General features: G+C 48.9%; 8 protein-coding genes across 11 annotated transcripts; 3 read left to right on the top strand and 5 right to left on the bottom strand.

Moving 5' to 3' along the window:
* Positions 1-115: 115 nt before the first annotated feature.
* Positions 116-1,066, bottom strand: LOC9654668 (probable protein phosphatase 2C 59). Its single transcript, XM_002964077.2, has one exon. The coding sequence runs from the start codon at positions 1,064-1,066 to the stop codon at positions 197-199; it is 870 nt and encodes a 289-aa protein (XP_002964123.2). The 3' UTR covers positions 116-196.
* Positions 1,067-1,211: 145 nt separating this feature from the next.
* On the top strand, positions 1,212-4,655 carry LOC9655713. 3 transcript variants are annotated; one of them, XM_024669317.1, is made up of 7 exons: positions 1,212-1,248; positions 1,295-1,359; positions 1,441-1,622; positions 1,689-2,287; positions 2,346-3,618; positions 3,675-4,482; positions 4,551-4,642. In XM_024669317.1, exons 3-6 carry the CDS (start codon positions 1,455-1,457, stop codon positions 4,470-4,472), a joined length of 2,838 nt encoding a protein of 945 aa, XP_024525085.1. In that variant the 5' UTR covers positions 1,212-1,248; positions 1,295-1,359; positions 1,441-1,454; the 3' UTR covers positions 4,473-4,482; positions 4,551-4,642. The 3 variants fall into 3 exon arrangements, with proteins under 3 accessions (XP_024525085.1, XP_024525086.1, XP_024525083.1); XM_024669318.1 differs by having other exon boundaries at positions 1,217-1,359; positions 4,573-4,655; XM_024669315.1 differs by having other exon boundaries at positions 1,217-1,359.
* A 1,798-nt stretch (positions 4,656-6,453) lies between these two features.
* LOC112344372 (pentatricopeptide repeat-containing protein At4g02750-like) lies at positions 6,454-8,331 on the top strand. The gene has a single exon (XM_024668996.1). It carries the CDS (start codon positions 6,454-6,456, stop codon positions 8,329-8,331), a length of 1,878 nt encoding a protein of 625 aa, XP_024524764.1.
* A 527-nt stretch (positions 8,332-8,858) lies between these two features.
* LOC9654667 (protein LOW PSII ACCUMULATION 3, chloroplastic) lies at positions 8,859-10,798 on the bottom strand. Its single transcript, XM_024668914.1, has 9 exons — positions 10,585-10,798; positions 10,470-10,517; positions 10,385-10,424; positions 10,185-10,285; positions 9,938-10,130; positions 9,755-9,853; positions 9,583-9,700; positions 9,194-9,513; positions 8,859-9,136 (listed from the first exon to the last, which is right to left on the bottom strand). Exons 1-8 carry the CDS (start codon positions 10,753-10,755, stop codon positions 9,372-9,374), a joined length of 912 nt encoding a protein of 303 aa, XP_024524682.1. The 5' UTR covers positions 10,756-10,798; the 3' UTR covers positions 8,859-9,136; positions 9,194-9,371.
* Positions 10,799-10,803: 5 nt separating this feature from the next.
* LOC9655711 (protein NAR1) lies at positions 10,804-12,781 on the top strand. The gene is made up of 10 exons (XM_024668913.1): positions 10,804-10,925; positions 10,987-11,102; positions 11,158-11,314; positions 11,362-11,518; positions 11,574-11,700; positions 11,765-11,921; positions 11,979-12,028; positions 12,093-12,261; positions 12,317-12,535; positions 12,592-12,781. The coding sequence occupies exons 1-10, from the start codon at positions 10,830-10,832 to the stop codon at positions 12,742-12,744; spliced, it is 1,401 nt and encodes a 466-aa protein (XP_024524681.1). The 5' UTR covers positions 10,804-10,829; the 3' UTR covers positions 12,745-12,781.
* LOC9655710 lies at positions 12,562-13,830 on the bottom strand. Of its 2 annotated transcripts, XM_024668916.1 has the most exons (8): positions 13,701-13,830; positions 13,615-13,651; positions 13,278-13,571; positions 13,186-13,231; positions 13,026-13,129; positions 12,900-12,967; positions 12,756-12,848; positions 12,562-12,684 (listed from the first exon to the last, which is right to left on the bottom strand). In XM_024668916.1, exons 1-7 carry the CDS (start codon positions 13,811-13,813, stop codon positions 12,794-12,796), a joined length of 717 nt encoding a protein of 238 aa, XP_024524684.1. In that variant the 5' UTR covers positions 13,814-13,830; the 3' UTR covers positions 12,562-12,684; positions 12,756-12,793. The 2 variants fall into 2 exon arrangements, with proteins under 2 accessions (XP_024524684.1, XP_024524683.1); XM_024668915.1 differs by having other exon boundaries at positions 12,756-12,967.
* Position 13,831: 1 nt separating this feature from the next.
* On the bottom strand, positions 13,832-17,933 carry LOC9655709. The gene is made up of 24 exons (XM_002964073.2): positions 17,600-17,933; positions 17,335-17,549; positions 17,165-17,273; positions 17,010-17,111; positions 16,896-16,955; positions 16,765-16,843; positions 16,569-16,716; positions 16,387-16,510; positions 16,149-16,332; positions 16,059-16,087; positions 15,860-16,008; positions 15,706-15,802; positions 15,554-15,649; positions 15,453-15,505; positions 15,274-15,397; positions 15,158-15,220; positions 15,044-15,103; positions 14,832-14,993; positions 14,709-14,782; positions 14,560-14,653; positions 14,365-14,501; positions 14,230-14,310; positions 14,066-14,171; positions 13,832-14,004 (listed from the first exon to the last, which is right to left on the bottom strand). The coding sequence occupies exons 1-24, from the start codon at positions 17,777-17,779 to the stop codon at positions 13,936-13,938; spliced, it is 2,595 nt and encodes an 864-aa protein (XP_002964119.1). The 5' UTR covers positions 17,780-17,933; the 3' UTR covers positions 13,832-13,935.
* An 832-nt stretch (positions 17,934-18,765) lies between these two features.
* On the bottom strand, positions 18,766-21,276 carry LOC9655708 (protein NUCLEAR FUSION DEFECTIVE 4). The gene is made up of 3 exons (XM_002964072.2): positions 20,705-21,276; positions 19,498-20,444; positions 18,766-19,433 (listed from the first exon to the last, which is right to left on the bottom strand). Exons 1-3 carry the CDS (start codon positions 21,035-21,037, stop codon positions 18,887-18,889), a joined length of 1,827 nt encoding a protein of 608 aa, XP_002964118.1. The 5' UTR covers positions 21,038-21,276; the 3' UTR covers positions 18,766-18,886.
* Positions 21,277-21,539: the final 263 nt, after the last annotated feature.

The raw sequence follows: 21,539 nt of genomic DNA, 5'->3' as shown, positions 1-21,539 counted from the left end.
GATTTTGCCTTTCTTGCCTGAGGATAAGATCGAACCAATCGGCATAGATGACCAGCGTTTGGAGAAAAGGTAACGCTCTTTATATGAACCGTGCTCGCACCAATTTAGAGATCTGTGTAACAGGTTCTCAAGAATTTCGGGATCGACTATCCCTGCTTGCTAATGAATGAGCTACTAAGCTGTGCTTCTTCCAAACTTACAATGGAACTACAATCACAGAAACGTTGTCCGAGCTCCCCCTGTCCAAGGCTCTTCGAACTATCCTCGATGCCATTTCGTCCAAGGAAGTCGATCCGCTACCCATCGTCCTACACACCTCCTCGTTGGACATGGTCTCAAACACTCCGTCCGAGGTGAGCAGCAAGTAGGATCCAGCCCCGGCCTCGGCGATGCTATACTCCGTGAACTCCGGCGTCGCGATCACGCCATGCGACTTAAACTCCGCGTCACCGATGGCCCGAGACATGGCCAGAGCTCCGTCCACTCGGTAAACCGCCCCCGTGAAAACAACCCGGCCACCCGCCGCTTCGATCCGTGCTCGCTCCTCGGGCACCTCGGGGTGGTGGTCTCGGCTAAGCTGCACGGCTTTCAAGCGTGGAGCGCTCGCGGGCGATCCGGCAGCGCAGACGAGAGCTCGAGAGTCGCCGACGTTGGCCACCAGCACGAACTCGGACGTGACAACGGCAACACACGCGGTGGATCCGGCCGTGATCTGGTTGCCGAGAACCGCGTCCTCGACGTCGCCCAGTGTGGATCGCAGGGATTTCTCGAGTGCATGGCGGCGGAGATCGCCACCCTGGGAGGAAAGGTGGCGGACGAACCTGGGATAGAAGAGCGAGGCGGCGAGATCGCTGGCTTGCGCGCCGCCGTGGCCGTCAAACACGCCGAAGACTCCAAACTGGGTGTGATTGGACACGGCCAAGATCCTGTCCTCTTGGTAGCGGCGGAGGCCTTGATCGGTGGCGCTGCCGAAGTAGCGGCGCGGCGGCGATTGCTCGTTGATGGATGATATGAAGCTCGATGTCAAGAACGCGAGCGAGAAGAGGAAGAGCGCTCTCCACACCATAGTTTTGTCTTGTCACACATGATAAAGGGGACCAATGGCGGCGCGCCACATAATTTATAGTTTTCCTTGTGTTACTGACGTGGCAAGCGTCACTTTTTAAACGATCCACTCGATATTGGCCGTCGATGTTTAGGGCAAGGAAGACGAAAATATTTCTAGGAGGGAAGGTCTCGATCCGAGAGGTAGCGGCTATCTTCTCGCTCGATTGATTGATTGTAGCTCCATCAGAACGCCCGCACAGTATGGGATGTAGAATTGAGGGGTTTCGTCGATCTCTTATCTAAGAATGCCAGGTACTAAAGTCTTCGGTTGTTCTCTTTCAGGGTGCGTTTCATTCTTGCTTGCATTTTTTCTGGCATCGCGATTTTTCTCAGGGCTTTGGTGAACCATGGGAAAGCCAGAGATCATTTGTCCACCACATATCGATAGTATCTGTCCCATTTGGCTCAAGGTTCCACGAGAGACTCAAGCAGTATTCATCGATGCCACATACAAAATCCAACAAATAGGTGAACTTGGTCTCCATGGTGGTCCACCAATCTCCTTCCGGCTCCAGGTTTCTTTTTTCATTGTCACTTTCATTTTTTTCCTGTTCTAACGATCGATCCACTGGTACATGCAGAAAGAGCACTGGCTCCATCTCGCTCACGAATTTCTACTGGAGAAAGTGAAGCTGAACCATGCCAGCAGCACGTTGTCATGGAACCAAAGCAAGCAGCTCGAGAAACTAGAGCAGTGGAACGAGCCGTGGTTCTTTGAGATCCTCGGTGATCCCGTGAAGGACGTTTCGGCCGAGCTGCGAAGCATAAGGAGACTTCTGGACGATCAACGCCTGGATCCATGTGACGCTTTGAGAGGTTTCATCAACTTGCACCTCAAGACGGAAGCGTACAAAGACTGTCCTGGAGCTTACTGGGCACTGGACTACACCCAGATGCTCGTCTCGCAACTTCTACTATCCCAATCACCTTCGCAAGTCTACCACCTTGTTCTCGATTTCGTCAAGGACTTTTGGACGCCTCCCGAGCTTCTGGACGAGGCCAAGGCCTGGGCCTGCTTTTACGTTGGCGTGGGTACCAGCAAGAGCAGCAACACGGACGATTCTGCGAGCTGGTTTCGGAGGAGCTTGGAACTTGCAAGAAGCTACAATCTCCTTAGCCAGGCCAGTGAGATGCTGGGAGATATTTATCTCGGAGAACGGGAGCTGACTTCTCATAGCAGGTATTGGGATCTTTCGAAATCTTTGCTGGATAATTGTCTTCTAGTTTTTTCGTTGCAGAAAACAGGCTCAAATGGTTTATGGAATCCAGCACTGGGCTGCTGTGAAGCTCCAGAGAGTGGATGTGGCGCTACACGCACTCTGCAAGCTCTTTCAAGTTGAGTTCTACGCCGGAAACCTTCACGAGGCCGAGGCACTTGCCAACAAGCTGCAGGGAAACCATGCCGGGGGTTACGTCGCTGCTCAAGTCCACGAGATGCATGCATGCATCAACTTCGCTCAGAAGAGATTTGGCGAGGCCGAGGCGGCCAGCCTCGAAGCTTTCCAGATCCTGGAGCAACTTTCGACAGACATGCTACCCGAGAGCTTCTCATACTTTGAAACGCAACAGCCGGACACGAATCATCCCGTTTGCTGGCCGCAAGTCATGGAAAATGTCATGGAGTCAGCTCGACTTGTCTTGGGGATTTCACGGCTATCCAGGGAGTTTTCAGCTAATCACGAAGGAACCCAGGAAGCAGAAGAGAAGTTGCAAATGCTTGTCTCCATGCAAGGGCTTGTTCCGAAGGCCAATCACAACGCTCTAGCTGCGGAGCTCGTCCGGAACCGAGCGACAGCCGAGATTTATCACCGAGGCGACCTTGAAGGAGGGGAATCCAGCACTGCTCAACTCTTGGACCTCTGCAGCAAAAATACCTCTTCCAAGTGCGTACGAATGATCAACATGACGGAGGCTGTGAGCTTTGTGGTGGAGTTGGCGAAGGCAAATGCCCACAGGAACAAGCTAGACGGCGACAAACTCCAAGAACGCAACTGTGACTCGATCATCGACAGCATTCTTACAGCAAACCAGGATCTAGCATGGATGTTCACTGTTGGAGATCTCCTGAAAGCCAGGAGAAGAAAGGCTTTTCGGCCTTTGCAGCGGGAAAAACATCTGCTGTGCTGGTACCAGCAGGAGCGCAGACGTCCGGGGCCTCGTGATATCGATAACGTGGACACCATCTGGGAAGAACTGGAAGCGGTCTACAAGTCGGCGAGAGACGACACTGTGTTTCTCGTCTACCTTTGGGACTGGGTGTATCCGTTCGTAGAGCTTCCCAGCCGAAGTAAGATGCACAGCTATCTCTTGAATCCAAATGAAGAAGAAGCCCGGTGGCACGCTCAGGCTGTTGGACAGCTCTACTCCAAAGTTTACGACATGCGGAGAAACCTTGCCGAGGACGAGGATATTAGGAAGTGCCTGGAGGAGCTTCATCAGCTGCTCATCTCACCCTGGTCGGAGGAGCTCAAACGAATCCAACCAAAGCGGCTGGTTGTCATCCCAACTTCGGTACGTCTTTCTGAAACTTGCCAGGAAAAGCTTGCAGAGTTTTTACGAGCTCACAGGTGGTGGCAATGGTGCCGTTTGCTGCATTGCTGGACCCGGAGGACGGACTCTACCTGGTGGAGAAGTATGCAATCTCGTACTCGCCATCCCTGAGAATGGTCGAGAGATTCATAGGCAACAAAAGCGACCAGGTGGTCATCAAGCAGGCTATGGTGGTGGGAAATCCAGACGACTCGCTGGAATCGGCAGAAGACGAGGCCGTGCTCGTGGTCAACAAGCTCATGCAACGAGGATCATGTCAGGTGGATCTCTTATTGGGTCTTCAAGGCAGGCGAGCCCGTGAGATGGACGAAGCTGCAGCAGCAACTCGTGCAGCAGTGATGGACTCGTTTTCCAGCAGTCGCTGGATCCACATCGCGGGACACGCGTCGATCAACGACAACTTTCCTTGTGGTGCTCTGCATCTGGAGGACGGGAGCTTGTCAATGGAAGAAATCGAAGAGAAACTTCGCCGTCACAGAGAGGTGGCGAGCTTCGGAGTGGTGCTGAGTGGATGCAGCACTGCCCTGGGACAGATCGAAATGCAAGGGATAACAGGGCTGTGCCGGTGTTTCCACGAGGCTGGGGTTTCGGTGGTGGTGGCTTCTCTCTGGAACGTGGACGACTTTGAAACACAGCTGCTTGTGGAAAAATTTTATGCCGAGGCATGCAAGGGTGTGGAGATTGCCGTGGCTTTGCAGTCCGCGATGAAGTCGATGATCCACTCGAAGAACTTCATGGGAGCTCCAGCTTACACTGTCAATCAATGGGCAGCTTTTACAGTCTCTGGAGATCTTTACTCTGCTCTCAGCTTTTGAAACACAACTGGTACGTATCGACTTTTGGACTGGATCGTCGGTCTCACAGACTTTACTTTTTATCATTTGATCAATCAGACTTTCATGAGTTTCATCTCAGCTTTGTGCACCAGTCTGATCTGAGTCGACTCTCCGCTGAAAGCAACTTCCCCAAGTCCACAGAAGCTCACGACCTTCTCCTTGCGGAGCAGCACCATCCTCGTCTCAATCGTCACCTCGAAACGCAGATCGTCCAGGATCACGTCCGGGTCCTGAACTTGCCACTGGATTCTCTCCACGCCGGTGATTTGCGGACCAGTGCCGAGATATGGAAGTTTTGGCCACTCTCCAAACTTGGTCATGGCCTTGTGAGGCTTGTCGCAGTGATAAGGCTTCTTGTTCGCCCAGGTATTCATCTTCCACTGGATGCATGCAACGCCAGGGTCTCCCACGTTAACTGGACTAACTGTTGTCAATCTTACTGCAGAGTTGTCGGCCTCCTTCCTAGTGATTCCAAGCTCCAGCTTCGCAGCTGTTGGGATCTTCACGCTCACTCCTGCTCTATACTCGTGCTGCGCGTCAGACGCGATCTGGTAGTCCGGAACCAAAGATAAGCTCTGGTCGGGGGTGATGAAACAGGGAAGAATCCGGGTGCTCGGCTTCATACTGGTAAGTAAAGGCTGAATCATGATCTTGACCGAGTCCGGGAAGAAGCCAAACAAGTGCTCGTGTTTTGTTTCGTCCAGGAAGTCCTCCATGGAGATCCCCACGCAGAAGGTTGACAAGCGCATCAAGATGCTTCTTGGGTGATCATGGTTGGATCCAAAGGTGTCAACGCAGAGGCCAATCCCCAGCTTTTGCTCCGGCATCCCGGCCCTCGACAGAACGGTCTCTTGGATTTGCTTGCGCTCGTCGACGACAAAGCTCTTGTATCTCACCGCGTAGTTGATGGCCGGGACTTCGATCTTCGTCCTCTTGGAGTTGTACATGCAGTGGAGCTTCAACTCCAGCCTCTCCTCGTCGAACGCTCTCGTGCAGTAGATCTTGTTGCGCTCCGCGTGATCGTGATCATGGTCGCCGAGAAGGATGGCTCGTGTCTCCTGGGCAATGGTGTATTGGTAGTGCTCCAGGAGCTCCAAAACAGCCGTGTCCTCGATGAGCTCCTCGGGCAGCAGGATGTCCATGATGCCAGATCTACAATCGACTCGGAGTGCGTCCACGTCCAAAGGAGTGGAGATCTGGGCGAAGCAGAGGACTTCCGAGAGCTCCTCTTCGTGGTCGTTTGCCGAGACAATCTTGGCATTATATCCATCCCGTGCTACAGACTCTAGAAGCTCTGGAGTTACCTGGTCTTTGGAGATGAGAAGCACCATTCTTCCTCTTTGCAACCGTAACCTAGAGGACGTAGTTCGCCAATCAAGAAATTCATCACGGCAGACGCGGAGAGTGTCTCGCTGGTTGACTTTCATGAATTGATAAAGAAAGGTCACTTCTTTATACGGTGCCACGCATCTCAGATACTTCAAAAGTGCTTGTATTCTTGAGTCCCACCCTAGTGTATTTCAACACTGACCAAATAAACTTCCAACAAACCTTTCTCAAAGGAATTGCTACACGATTCAAAATACAAGCACATTTTATTTTTCTCTAATGAAAAAAGGGCAATTGATTAATCTTAATAGCTAGTTGATTGAGAGAATTTGCGTCTTTCTCTTGGTTAATCGGGTGTCAAAAATAATTAAAATCGATGAAGAACAAAAAAAAGAGCACGTGAAGCAAGAGCTGGAACTATAGCGATGCTAGTTACCCACATGACACGTTGATCCTGACTCCCACCTTGTTTACCATTGCGCGAACTCTAGTTAGGGCTGCCCAGCCTACATGTTGCTTGGAGAACGAGGGCAACAAACTCCACGTCTATGATCTATCTGCGTGCACTGCTGCCATCGCCGAGCATGCCCGGGCCGGCCACATCCAGCTTGCCAAGAAGGTCTTCGAGCAAATGCCACACACTGACACAATCTCCACCAACGCGGTGCTATCCGCCTATGCCGCCTTGGGCTATGCCGAGGAAGCCCAGAAACTTTTCGATGAGATCCCACACAAGGATGTCGCGTCGTGGAACATCATGCTCGGACTATGTGCCAGGTTGCGAACTCTGGACCAAACCAAGGCTTTCTTCTGCTCGATGGAGCGCCGGGATCTCGTGTCGTGTAACCAGATGATCTGGGTCTATGCCAAGAGTGGGCATTTTCGCGAAGCGCAGGAGCTGTTTTACAACATGCCACAGCATGACATTTTCAGCTGGAATACGATCCTGGCCACAAGCTCAAGTAACTCAGACATCAAAGAAACACTGGCCATATTCCACGCGATGCCAGTCTTGACGCTTGTGTCCTGGAATAGCCTTCTTACAGCGTTTGCTCAGAGCGGCCAAACTGCGCAAGCCGAGACTGTGCTCCAAACAATGCCAGCTACGAACTTTGTTACGTGGAACGCAATGCTTACGGCATACGCACAGTGCGGGCTTACAGCCCAAGCGGAGAAAACGTTCGATCGAATGCCCGAGCACAAGCTCATGTCTTGGAACGTGATGCTCTCCATGCACGCCCGCGATGGACGCCTGGAGGCCGCCAAGGCGGTGTTTGAGAGCATGGAGTGCCGCGACGTGGTATCATGGACAAGCATGATCACCGCGTACGCGCATGGCGGCCACATCCGCGCGGCGCGGGCGGTGTTTGATGCCATGCCTCAGCACAACCTCGTCTCTTGGAACGCGATGCTCGCAGCCTTTGCTCTCGAACCACGGCGGGCAAGCGATGCCAAGGCCCTCTTCGATGCCGCCACCCAGCGAAACATCATCTCCTGGAACGCGATGCTTTCCATTTTCGTGAAAACCGGCGCGCTGCGAGAGGCCCGAGAGCTCTTTCAGCAGATGCCGCGGCACAACCTCGCGTCGTGGAATGCGATCCTGAATGTGTGCCTCGAGGAGGAAAGCCTGGAGGAAGCGCGGGCGGTGTTTGATCGCATGGAGCAGCGGGACGTGGTGACTTGGTCCGCGATGCTTTCGGCTTATGCACAATCCGGGTATGTTTCTGTGATGGAGAGAATGTTTGCGCAAATGCCCCAGCACGACCAAGTCACCTGGAACGCGATGCTCTCGGGCTATGGCGGCAACTTGGAGCTCGCCTGGGAGATCTTTGAGAAGAAAATGCCGCAGCGGGACGTGGTTTCCTGGACAGCCATGGTGGCCTGTTTTCTCAAAAACAACTACATCCTGGAGGCAAAGGTGGTCTTTGATCAGATGCCAGTTCGCAACTCCGTGTCGTGGAACGTCTTGCTCTCTGGATATGCCCAGAGTGGGCAAATACTTCTTGCAAGTAAACTCTTTGATCAGATGCCCGAGCAAGACTCAGTGTCATGGAGTGCAATGCTTGCGGCTTTGGTCCACAGCAACGATCGCATTCACTCAATTCAATCCAGTCTTGAGCTGTTCAGCTCCATGATCCTGGTGACAATGCCGGACAAATCGTGCTTCCCGTGCTGCCTCATCGCTTGCAGCCGCACGGGGAAGCTCGCTGCTGCGAGGAGCTGCTTCGTTTCGACCGTCATGGATTTTGGAGCCAGCCACATCAAGCAACACTATTGCTGCATTGTGGATCTGCTGGGGCGTGCGGGATTCCTCGATGATGCCCATGATCTCATCCATTCCATGCCGTTCAAGCCTAGTGCTTCGGACTGGAGCTCGTTTCTGAGAGCGTGCCGAAGTCAAGACTCTAGAACCGTAGTCAAGCACTGCTACTTTGCGGCAAAGTCTACAATGGACTCGGCTTGTCACGAAGGGTATGTGTATGTTCTTCTTGGAAACGCATGTATATAGTTCAATCCATATTTTTTCTTTTTCTGGCTCAGGCTTTCTTGTCCAATTGCAAGCTGGCCGTTCAAGAGGTCACAAAATGCTGGAATTGCCATATTTTCCTTTTATTAAGAATTAATGAAGAAGACACTACTATTGGTTATATACATCAAACCTTTGTTTATGTTATTTGAATTCAAAATTTATTATGCACATAGATGTGTATTTAATATTGGCATGGACATTTCCTACATTGGGTCGTAAAGCTCACTCAATCAAGAACCAAATGAGCTGAGATTGTTTACCTGTTTGATCCAGCAGCAGCAATCTAGGTCCCTCGAATTCACCGGGCGAATCTCTGGCCACCTCGAGAATCGCAATTGTGTTGTAGGAGCTCATCATGGAGGTCATAGCGATGGGAGCGGCCGCGGTGGCCTCCAAAGCTCCACCTCTTGCGCTTGGACGAGGACGCGGCATTGGCGACAAGACGGGCATCTGGGCGATGCTACTGCAATCGTCGGCAATGGAAGTGGATTAGCACGGCCATAGCATTAAAATTACTATCTTAATCATTAATTTAACGTTTAATTCAGGCCATCTTACCTGGAGCAAATGAAACGTGTCGCACTAGCGGATTGAAATTATCAACATCACCATCACTGGAGACTGTGACTTGGATCAAATGTTTGCAGACCGATTATTTCTCTTTGTTCTTCGTGACCTCTTCTTCGAATTGTTTAACAGTGTTGAACCGAGTTGTAAGTTAGGCTTTCAAAAACTTCGTCGTCCGTTGGTCGGAGTAGTTCTCGCTTGCTTGTATTCATCGTGCCTGGAAGACAACGCCACTAAGAACACAGCCCCGATACACTCTAAAGAAAAACCTCACCTCATGATGCTTAGTACGAGGGCTTTCCCGAATTCTCAGGGCGAATCGTCAGCATTTTTGTTCCCAGCGGGAAGATCTTGCACGGCTTCGAGGCCAATGCTGATAATTTCCTTGTAAAGGCCTTCCATAGCACGAAAGGGAAGCTATCAAATCGCCCTCTCGTCAATATACACATCTGTCACACACGTTCGGATACTCCATATTGGAACGGCAGTATCTCGAGCGCGACTGTTTTCAGAGAAGGCATGGTTTCCTGCGAGTGAATGCAAACCATTTCTCCCTCTACGGATCTGAGAACTTGCCAAGGCCCGGGATAAGCTCTGCAAAAAACTCGTCAGAATCACAAGCTACCAACACAAAACATAGAAATCTTAAGCAGTGACACGTACCTGAATAGCGTCCCTGCAAATCGTCCCTTGAAGTTGTGTATGTAATAAACAGTCTCGAAGTCTGGAAGGAAAGTCTTGGCGAGAGCCCCTAGTTTCGGATAGAAAAACGGCGGATAATCTGAGAAAAAGCTCGCTAAGGCAAACCAAAACATTGAAAGGTCTTTAAGGATACATCCATTTCGGATTTTGTCCAGATCTCCGTTGATAACTATTATCGGGCATCCACTTTCCTTCGCAGAGTCTCTGTAGAGCTCTTCAACCGCAAGCATTTCTAGAAAACAAAGAATAGAGAAGAATAGAGAAAAGTATAAGCAATAAAAAAAAACAAAAAAACAAAAAAACAAAATCATCAGACCATTGGGGTTGAAGAATGGATACGCCACAACAAACGTTGCATCTGTTGGTCTTGCGCGCTCGGACATTTTCACCTTCTTTCCGAGTCCAATATCATCCCACGGCGATGGTTTCGTCAAGTAGTCCAGCTTAAACATGCTTCCATCAAACACGCCGCTCTTGGCTATGTTCATCTCGGCCAGCTCCGGGAAAAACTACACATCAAATCAGTGTTTCATCTTCTTTTTTCCTTGCTACGTGAAACTCACCACTCGAGTCCGTGGAGCCTTCTCCCCGGTGAACATCCCAGCACAGAATTTCTGGACAATTTCCATGCTTATGTTCATCTCAATACCACCCTCTTCGTCTCCTGTAAGAAAGTCCCACATGAATAGAGCAGAAGAAATCGAAAAGAGAACAAAAGATTCTTACACTTGTCACAGAAACTAGCGAGTTTCAGATCAATCACCTGAAACGGTGTTGAGTCCAGCCGGTGGAACTTCAACTTCCTAGGAAGAACATCAAAGAAAAGAGCAAAGAGAAGAATTCCATACCAGAAGTTTCTTGGAGTCGTCAAGAGCAGCCTGACAAGCGTCTTGTGCCTTTCAAGTAAACAACTCATGAGAAAATCTCTCTCCCGGCCTAGAACAAAAGATTTCCAAGAGATACCTGTTTGACCATCTCAATGTAATCCGATGGAAATGGAACACTGCCCACATTCCCATCCCTAGAAGCGCGCAAGATTCTCCAGCTCGATTTTTCCCGCCGCGGGCGAAGATCACGGCATCGTCGGAGAGGGCAAGCACAGATCCTCCAAGCAGTAGTAGGAGCCGATAGCATTTTGCCGGCAAATAACTTCTCCCTATCCTAGAACCCTTATTTCTTCTCTCTGTTTTTAGGGTTTATCAGTCACAATGGGCTTCTCCACCGCCTTGAAGCTCGCGGATCTCAACGACTTCATCGCACCATCGCAGGCTTGCGTCGTATCGCTCAACAGCAAGAAGATCGAGGTGAGCTATGGTGCTATAAGAAATTCCACTAGAATTTCACGGATTTTTTCCTTTGGCACAGGATGACGGTGGAAGCGTCAAAATTCACTCGCGAGTTCCTTCCAGCTTCGATCAAACGAAAAATGTAGCCGTGGAGAAGCCAGTCAAAGTAACGCTTCACGATTGCTTAGCTTGCAGGTGTGGATCCAAAGCTCTTGCTTTCGTTTTTTCATATGTGTTTTTCTTTGCGCAGTGGCTGTATCACGTCGGCCGAGACCGTGATGCTGGAGCATCAAAGCATCGAAGAGTTTCTAAATCGTCTCTCGGACAGCGGCAAGAGTGTGATCGTCTCGCTATCTCCACAGTCGAGAGCCTCACTGGCAGCTTACTACGGCTTGTCGCAACTTCAAGTAAGTCCAAGTCGGAGAATTTCTCCTAGCCTAGTAACGCGTCACAGGTTTTCAGAAAACTTACAGGCTTTCTCAAATCTCTGGGTGTCAAAGCCGTCTTTGACACCAGCTGCAGCAGAGATTTATCCCTCATCGAATCGTGTGTGGAGTTCGTTAATCGCTACAAAGAGAGACAACTTCCTGTGGTGACTTCTGCGTGTCCAGGTAGGCTGTTCAAAGCTTGTCACACTTGTGTGCTTATCGCACCCCGGTTTTCTAGGATGGATTTGCTACGCAGAGAAAACGCTTGATGCAGAAATTCTTCCTTACATTAGTAGAGTAAAGAGTCCACAGCAGGCTATGGGTGCTGTGTTAAAGCGGCATGCGTGTTATGCTTTGGGCCTCAGGTTCGTGGTTTTCGAGACCGGAGATCTCGTAATCTTACTTTTGGTTTTCTTTTCGTTGTTCTAGACCGGAGGATGTATATCATGTTACAGTGATGCCTTGTTATGACAAGAAGCTGGAAGCTTCTCGGGACGACTTTATATTCGCTGTAGAGAACGGGGCCTCTGGCCTTGCGGAAGTTGATTCAGTGCTAACCTCGGGAGAAATTTTGGATCTTCTTCAAGTGAGTCTTTGATAAGAGGTCCTTTTTATGAACATACTGAATTGTTTCTCTTCACAGTCTAGAGATATTGACTTCATGTCACTTGAGGAGCAGCCACTGGACAAACTGTAAGTTCCATTTCACTACGTTTTTTTCTTCTTCTCGACAAAGCTCTCATGTCTCGTAGTGCAGTCTTACAAATGTAGACGAACAAGGCCATTTGTACGGTGTTCCCGGCGGCTCTGGAGGATACGCCGAGTGTGTGTTTAAATACGCCGCGAAGCACCTCTTTGGAGCAGAGCCTGATCGCGTGGAGTTTCAAGTTGTCAGAAATGCCGACTTTCGGGAAGTCAAGCTGGAGGTTTGTGCCGTTTCTTTATTCCTCAATCGCTTCGATCTAACGTTCAGGCTCCCAGGTGGATGGAGAGGTTCGATTGAAATTTGCTCTTGCATATGGCTTTCGAAACATTCAGAACCTCGTACGCAAGATCCGGCTAAAGAAATGCGAGTACCAGTACGTAGAGATCATGGCATGTCCTTCGGGGTGCTTGAATGGTGGTGGACAAATCAAACCAAAGGAAGGACAGTCTGCCAAGGAGCTCATCCAAAATCTGGAGAGCGCTTACTTGCAAGAGGTACTTCCTTTTCATGCTTTATATTCTTTTGCTCAAATCTCTGTTTGGGATTGCAGGTAGAGATGAAGGATCCCTTTGATAACCCCATTGTAAAATCTCTATACGACTCTTGGCTTGGAGAACCTGCGTCACTGAGCTCTAAGCGAGTACTGTCCACCGAGTATCATCACAGAGAGAAGAATGTCACTAGCCAGTTAGCAAATTGGTGAAAAGGATGTACATTTTTTATCGAGAACATTGCTGATATGTCGAGCCTGATCAGCACAACTCCTTGGACGATGGTTGTCCTTTCACAAAATGGCGGCATTGGAACCTGTGGTTACAGCAAGCTTGGACAAGAACTTTACGAAAGTAGTTCCAGTACCAGATTTTCTCGCTGTTAGCTTCTTCTAGGCTTTCTCCTCGCAGGAAGTCGATTGATATCTCAGATGCCTACACGAGAAACAAGGAAAAAGAATTGTCAAAGGCATGAGGAAACTTTTGCAAGAACCTTGGCGGAGTTCCATGCAAATGCTCTTTTGGGAAGAAAGTTCTCTGACAGTGTTGGCATGAACTCTGGGGAAGCTTTTACAAGAAGAAATAGCTTCGTCGGCCCTGCCAAAGGAATGAGAACAAGAATATGGATTTAAAAGTTATTGCGAAAGCTCTACCTGCGACTTTCTCCGTGATACCACTCGACAGAAGCTCTCGAATCATCTGCGATGAGACCATTTCTTAGAATAAACAAGAAGAAAAGTAGTACCTTTGTCGTGAGCTGCTTGAGATCGATCTTTGTTTTCTCCTCCGACGACGAAGAATCCGACAGTTCTCCAAAGCTCTTCAATCTGTAAACTACCTGTGGCCGCGCGACGTTGGATCCGATGAGAAGCACAATCTCCACAACGCCTGGGGCAGTGCTGTCGATCGCGCTCTCTACCGCCACCATCAGCCTCTCGACGCAATCCAAGAACTTGTGGAGCTTCTTCGTCTTTCGGACGAATCTTTGCAAGTTCTTGCCGAGCGATTTGCGGGTCGTTTCGTCACGAACACTCCCTTCCTGCATCTGTACTAAGGCTTCTGCAAAGAAAGAGTGAGCTCACCATGCCTCGCAGCTCAATTTGCATCTGATCAAATGTCCTGCGATCGATCAAATGATGATGAGATCACACAGGAAAACTGCTTGTACCTCGGCATTTGCTGGTGCATGTAGAGGACGAAGGCGATGAGCTCCCTGGCCAGAAACCCTAGCACCTGGCCGTCGAGGGCGCCATAGCCGAGAGAAATATCGACGCGCGCCATTTTGCTCACGCCCTAGGCTTTCAAAATGGGAATCCAATGGATATCCTTCTTCGCATATCCTATGAATATGCTTTTATTACAAGGTATATTTTATAAGATGTCTCTCTGTTTTTTTTCGTCACCTATGCCGTAGGGAAGCTCCTGTAAGGGTTTCCCAACGCTGCCGCGTTCCCAGAGCGGGAGAAAACAATCTTGTAGCGCTGCGTGTCAGTAAAAAGAAAAGAAAAGAACAACTTCTAAGGGTTTGCGTACCTGTAAGTTTCCTAGAGTGCACGTCAGAAATCCTGCTGCGCAGTAAATAAAGTAGTAGTCCCATTTGCGCATGAAGCTCTCACTAAAGCCGAGCTTGGCTATTTCACTGCAAAGGCAAAAGGAGAAGAGTAAGGGATTGAGACATCGGACACACAGTAGCATGCCTTGTTTTGGAGTTGAAGTTTCTTCGCCAGCACATTAGAGTCTGGTAGTAGTGCAGGCCAATGTTCTCCAGATGCTCCACACTGCATCCAAAGCTCATGAGAATGCGTCCAGCCAGCATCTTACTTCTTACTTACCATAGTGAAGATGCACGGAACATCGCTGCAGTCAGTGCTGCCAAGCACGGTAAAGAACCGCCGGGGAAAATGTACTCTTTGATGAACTCTGAGCTCCTCCTGAGCTCGTCGTATCTTTCTTCGGGGACGGTGATCACCTTCATGGACAGCAACCATTGAGTTTTGTTCCAATGATCATATAACTTTTCGAAGTACCTGAATAACAGCGAGACCATCCTCAGCAAGCAAGTAGTCACACTTTGCGAAGAACTCGTCGTAGTATTCAGGCCCGACTGCTTCCATCATTTCACTGAAAGAGTTTAAGACAATAAAAATCAGGTGGTTTATATAAGGTGGTATCTCACCATGAAATGATCCTGTTGTATTTCTTGCATCCTTCAAGGCAACGATAGTCGCATAGCTTCAGCGTGATCTTGTCCTGTGACAGATGATCATAAGAAAAATGAGATAAACCAACACAAGTATACCTCCAAGCGTTCTTGCGTAACAAGTTGCTTAGCAAAAGCAAGCTGTTCTTCAGACAAGCTTATTCCCGTGTACTTGCATCCCGTTCTACGCACAACTTCTACAGCCATGCTTCCCCATCCAAAGCCAATCTCAAGAACTTCGTGGCTGTTATCGATCCTGGCCTGTTCAAAGTACTTTAGAAACAAAAACGGGAATCGGGGTACATGTGCACCTTATCGATCAGATGGTGGATCTTCCTCAGCTGCGCATCCTTAAGCGGCTCCTCCGGTCCCTGATAATATTCACAGTTAGCTTACAGTGGGACACACACACACAAACTTATTACCTTGAATATAGCGCAAGAGTATGTCATAGTCTCGTCTAAGAAGAGACTGAACATCTCATTGCTCTAAACAAGACCGTTGTTACAACGAAATTTAGACGCGAGCTAATCAAACATACCAAGTCGTAGTGCTCGGAAATGTTTTTCCGAGCATTCACAATAGAGTTGTTTCGAAGCTTGTGCTTAAGGTAAGCGACAGCGGAACCAAACGCTGCTGTTAAAATAGGAGGAGTCCACCAGCCTCTGAGAAACACAATAAAGCTAGTAACATGCCCATAAGTAAATTTACAAAGGTTACCTCTTTTCATCCTTGAGAGATTTCAGCATCCAGTCTCTATTCTTGATTATTATCTGCACGAGAAAAAATTTGACACAGAAGAAAATAAAAGAAAATTATACGAGCAGTAGGTTGAGCAATCCATTTTGCGAATCTATGCATGTAAAATCTCCATCCATGTAAGCTTCTGCGAGTCCTAAGTCAGATCTCGTTGCGATCTAAGAAAACGCAATCTAGTTAAGAAAAATAAAAGAAACCACGAAACAATGCTTACCTTCCAGTAAAAATCTGGATGGTGAATCCTCAACTTGCTTGTCAAGTCGCAATCCTTCCCGACGAAGTCTAGAATTGTTCCACCGGCTTCAATAAATCTGTATACATCCAGTTAGCATACCTTTCCGATGAAATAAAGAACAAAGAAGCTCAACTGAAGCTTGCCGAAAACAATGTACTTCTGAAGAAACTTTGTCACTTCTCTTCTTGCTTGACTTTGGCACCACGTAAAATTCAACTGCTTTACGTTCGATAAAGCCTGGTACTTCGCTCCTAATAATGAATTAGCCGCAGCCATGCCTGCCTGCGTCATTCAAAATATGAATAGCAAGAAAAAGTAAACACGCAGCAAACCTTTAGTCCGTCCTCGTGAAAACCATAGCCTGCACTTACAATCACATTTTGTCAGGTAACTCCGCTCTGTTGATCACCAAAGTCTCTCACCTTGATAAGCGCCTGCAAACCAGATTTTTCTTGCGCCTTGTATTGTGTCCAGTTCCTTAAGTGCCGTGGCTGCACCGGGAGATGGCACGGGATGTCCTGTTCGCCACTTGGAAATCAAATTCTTGGGAGGCCTTGGAGGATTGAGAGTAACTAAATACGGTTTGCCTTCTGTATCACCGAGGTTCTGCAAGGAAAAGTGTTGGAAGTGCTTATCCGTTTCAGAATACTAATCCCATACCTGAAGAAGATTCAACCAGTACGTGACGCAGACACGCCCTTGCACGCTCCCTAAAAAATTCCACGCACTCCATGCAGCGGTGCTTTTAGGCATTAAAGCTCGATCTCTATGCAGGTAGATGTCGCTGCAACAGAAGAAGCATAAAAGCTGGCCCAATAGAATTTTGTTTTCTTTGGAAGTACCTGTAGCTGTATTGAAATGCGCCAAGAAGTCGTCGCTCGTCAAAAGTTGCAGTTTCTCCTAGCAAAGTGAGAGCATCCGGAGCATGAGCGGCAACCAGACAAGTGTCGTACACGACTTTTTCTCCGCTCTCCAATATCAATTTGACACCTGCATCTTATTCTGGCTGAAAAGTTAGAAAAGTAAATATTTTGTTACCTCCTTCAGTGCTTGATATTCTGGAGACAGCACATCCCAACCGCAATTCGCAGCCCATTTTCGTTAGCTCTGCGACAATCTACTGTACTAATGAGATCAGAAGATGGTAAAAAAAAAATGCAAACTTGTACCTTTTCCACGTACTTAATTGATCGGTCCTTGACAGTTAACCACTGGGGCCTTCCAAATATCTGACAAGACAATGGATCACACCACTTTTTATTCTTTCGTCACTCCTGAACTACCTGAAGGAGGTGATGATTTCTGCAAAAGGTGAGAATGCTGGCCGCAGAGAAGCCCAAGACTTGCTCAGAAGAACAAGACCAAATTGAAGCACACACGGGAATCTGAACCACGGCATCAAGTAAGCCAAAGACCGAAATGATGGTAAATATTGTACCAGATAGCAGTCTCGGAATTTTTCAGAGTAGCCATGAAGTTGAAGGAAGGAGCCAAGAGTCTGATTGGGATCTACAGCATCGTCCCCCTGTTCCAGCTTATTTAGATAGCTGGAAAACTGCTTAGTAACGGCTGCAAGCTCGGGATAGTTGATAAAAGCGAGAAACTTACTTGAGAACGTCGTCCTGGAACTTGACAATTTCCCGAATCATTCTCAGGAAGTACGGGTTGACAAGGTTGGATTTCTGTGCAAAGACTGCTGCCAGTCCGGTGCTTCCCCATTCGCAGCCTTTACCCCCATCGAGGCTCACAGAGAATGACATGTCGGAGGTTTCCATGTCCACTCCCAGTTCGTCAAACAGAGAAACCATGTTGGGATAAGTCACCTGGTGCATCAAACGCATCACTCACACATATGCAAATGAGAGATTCTTACTTGATTGAAAACCATGAAGCCGAGGTCCACAGCAATCCCATTCGCATCCTCCGTGCGTGCGTGACCTCCAAAGTAGTTCTCCTTTTCGTAGAGGACAACCTCATGACATCCGGCTTTGCACAGAGTGTAGGCCGCTACAAGTCCGGAAACACCAGCTCCAATGACTGCAATTCTCTTCATCCTTTTCGCCCCTCCTTGCCCTGTTCTCAATGTCAGAGCTTCCCGCTACGAGCACTTCTTGCGGATTTCGGGCTGCTGCTCACTGGTCATCTTTCATGTTAGAAGAAAAACAAAAAGGTTCAGACACGACGCGCTTATGAATATGCAACTTGGGTCTGTACCATAAAAACCAACGAGAGCATCCCGACACTTAAAAACTGCCTGGCGATGCTCCTATGACAGAAAACCTTTTTGCCACATGAGAGACCTTTGAAACAAAGAACAAAAGAAAACAAGACAAGGGAGAAAAAAAAAGTACAAAAAAAAAGAAAGAAAAGAAAGATCGATAAAGAGAAACGAAGAAGAAGAAAGCAGACAAGGAAGAAGGCAAGTGGTAGGGAGCAGACGAGATAAGGCAGGGGTGGCTGTGAGGCTCAGCAAGATCCACAATTCAACATAAACAGAAGAAACAAGCAATGAAAATGCAGGGAAGCAGTTCTTTTCTTTCTTTTTCGTGCTGCTGTGGTGCTGATGTGAAGAACGTGGCCAACCCATGCCCCATACTGAAAGTGTGTCGTTGTCCGCTATAAGTAATCATCTTTGACCCGTGATGCTCGACTTCGCCAACCTGTTACGATGGGAGTCTGCAAATCTTTCAGAAATTTACCTGTACTGTGCACTTGCGTCAATTTGAACAGGCCGAGATGGAGCCCTCTCAAGGTGTTCTATATAAACCTTCCTGATGTTGATTCGTGCGTCCTGATTACGAATGAACAGAGTGAGAAGCATTCTTGGCATGGAGCAACTTACGTGATGTGTTTGTTCTGCGCGGCAAGATGCAGATTTGGACTTCAGCCACAGACATTTCAGAATCTTGGTCCTGGAAAAACAAAAAGTCAAGTTTGTATGCAAAAAAGGGACCAGTTAGCTTACTTGGAGTTATTGAACTCTTGCGCTCAAACGAAGTCTTCAAACAAGCATGAATTCTTGGCCTTCTAAAAGATGGATTAACTAAACAAGCATAGAAGCTTTTCCTGATTAAACGAACTCTCTTTGGTACACTGGGAAGGCTTCCACGACCATATAGACCGCGAAGCTCGCACACGCAAATTACAAAACAACAAGTCGCTACTTAAGCCTCGTCTCAGTTTCCTCCGCAATCGATCCTAGCTGGTCGCTCTGTTGCTGTTGCGGCAGCTGCTTTCCATATAAACCGGCATAGACTCGCATCGTTCTCCTCACCAGGAGCATACACAGCCCGGAGCCGAGTATGCAAACTCCCATGAGTATCAAGAACGTCATCCTGAAGCACACGGCCCCCTTGCAATGCAGCCCGTTGTTCTGGCCGCCGTGGTGGTGATGGTCCCTGTGTCGCATTCCGAATTGCTTCTCGGCTTCACTGTCGTAGATGCTGCCGGCGATCACCCCGGAGAAGAGCAGCGACGCAAGAGGATTCGCTACCGTGAGGAAGTTGTAGAGGCTTCCAAAGTTTTTCAGGCCGAAAAGCTCCGAGACGGTAGAAGGCGCAATGGCCCAGTGCGCACCGTAACCCAGGCCAACCAGTAGCGAGCCAATGTACAACGAGGCAGGCCAAGCCATCGCATAAAAAAAGTGTCCGACTGCCATGACCAGTTGAGCACCAGCGAGTACCAAGGGCCGAGGATATGCATAATCTCTGAAACACGTAAGAAAACATTAGTGTTATAATACACAAACTCAAAGAAAGTGTTTTCCTGTACCTGACAACCCACTCGGAGACGAATCCACCGCCAACGCGTCCCAAAAAGTTCCATATGCTCATCATGGACACGAAGATGTGAGCATTTGGATAACCCTGTGCCTGTCCCATTTGTCCAAGGTTGTCAATGGCCGTGACGCCCGAGCCAGCTCCACAAAAGAGTGCGAAGAACATGAGTAGGAAATCAGCCTTCACGAGAGCTTGCCTTAGTGTGAAGTCCTCACCACGGCGAGGACCTTTTCTTCTCTTCACCTTGATAGCTCCCTCCGCTACGGCACGGTACAAGTTGGACTGCATTCTCTGAAGCTTGGCATGAACCACGCGTTCCGGAAGAGCTCTCGCAGCGCGCTTCTCGTCCTCGAGCTCGCTGAAGTATGGATCATAGACTGGAGCATCGGTTGCTTGACTTGAGCCAGCACCGGCCTCTGCTTGAACCAGAGGCTCCGTCAACTTCGCTTCTTGAAGCTGCTGCGCTTCCAGCTTCAAAGGTATCGCCAGTGGCAGCACTATCAAGATAAACATGCCGAGAGCAAATATCCCCGTCACCAGCTTGCTAACGTCCAGGAGGTCTTGAACCAGCAGCACCACCAACAAGTACCCAGCCATGACCAGGCAGAGGTTGTAGATAAACCCCAGGTTGACGGCTTCCTCCTTATCCTTCTCTTCGCAAGTGACGGGAGCTTCGGTCTCGATTGGACGTATGATCGGCATCACGAGCAGTCCAACGAAGACCGGAGCAACGGCAACGAGCAGGATAAATGCGGCTTGATTCGGAGAGAGTATAGCTCCATACACCAACGTGAAGATGGCTCCGCAGAGACCCGTGAATCCTTTAAGAATCCCGACGACTGGACCCCGGTTCCTGGGAAAGTTGCGCACCGACGAGACTAGAGCAACCGTGTTGAAATAAGTCTCTCCATTGGTACCAACGAACATGAGCACGCACATCTACAAACCAAAACAAAGATAGAATTGTCTAAGCGTTAAAACGATCTCGCTAGCAACCAAAACGCCTATATGAACTACGAGACAATCGTCAGCCATGCAAACGTTTCACAAAAAAAAGAGAACGAAGAACCAATTAAAAAAACCTCGAAACTGTCGATGGATCCTGGAAGCCAAGACAAAACGATCAACAGTAACTCCCTCCTATGGCAAGCAAACAAATCCATCCAAATCCAGCCGAGTCGATGCGTACGTATACGTACCAGCCAGAAGAAAGATGGAAGCGCCGGGTTCGTCACGATGAGCCAAATGCCTCCATAACCGACGAAATTTTGCAAGCTCCCCAAGAACACGAGACCCCAGGGAGGGATCACATCCGAGAGGGAGCCCGCAAAAATCCCCACGCTGTCGCCCATGTCCTTGGCCACGCCCAGGATGTTCATCTGCTTCTGGTTGAAATGTAGCCTGCTCTTGATCAATGGCGAGTAGCTGCCATAGACGTATCCCACCCCCGCGCACGCCTGGATCCAGATCGACGCCACAAGAACCAGCCATCGGCTGTTCCAAACGCTTCGATGCTGCCGCGATAGCTTCATGGTGTGATCGATCCCCCTCTCTGCCTCTCAAAATCTCGCGAAAATCCCTCTTCCTGACGATCAGACCCTATCGCCCCACCGCATTCCAAGGAAGACGAATCGATCACGCAAAAAGGAGGCGCCGCCCCGGCATTCGATGCGCCGTGGCTCCGAAATACGCCAGAGGACAAGCAATCGATCGATCGTCCCGTGGATCGGATCAAACGGGAAGAAGAAGACGAGGATGAGCAACACATGGAAAATAAAGACACCTAAATCACCACTACTACACCACTCTAGTTCACTTTTCACCTTGCGTGGATAGTAACGCACTTTTACATGTGATGGGAATGTCGAACACGTTTTTTTTTCCGGTGGGGCGTTCCAAAAGGTAAAACAGCGTCTTATTTTATGTATTAGTGACAAAGCCTGATTAACCACAAACAACACACACCAACTGGACGCTCTTGGCGACTTGCACAGAAGGAGACAACGTTTGACAACACGGGCGATCGTATCTCCA

Source organism: Selaginella moellendorffii, unplaced genomic scaffold, assembly GCF_000143415.4.
Source record: "Selaginella moellendorffii unplaced genomic scaffold, v1.0 SELMOscaffold_4, whole genome shotgun sequence".
NCBI lineage: Eukaryota > Viridiplantae > Streptophyta > Lycopodiopsida > Selaginellales > Selaginellaceae > Selaginella > Selaginella moellendorffii.
This window is presented reverse-complemented; position numbering and strand designations above follow the sequence as displayed.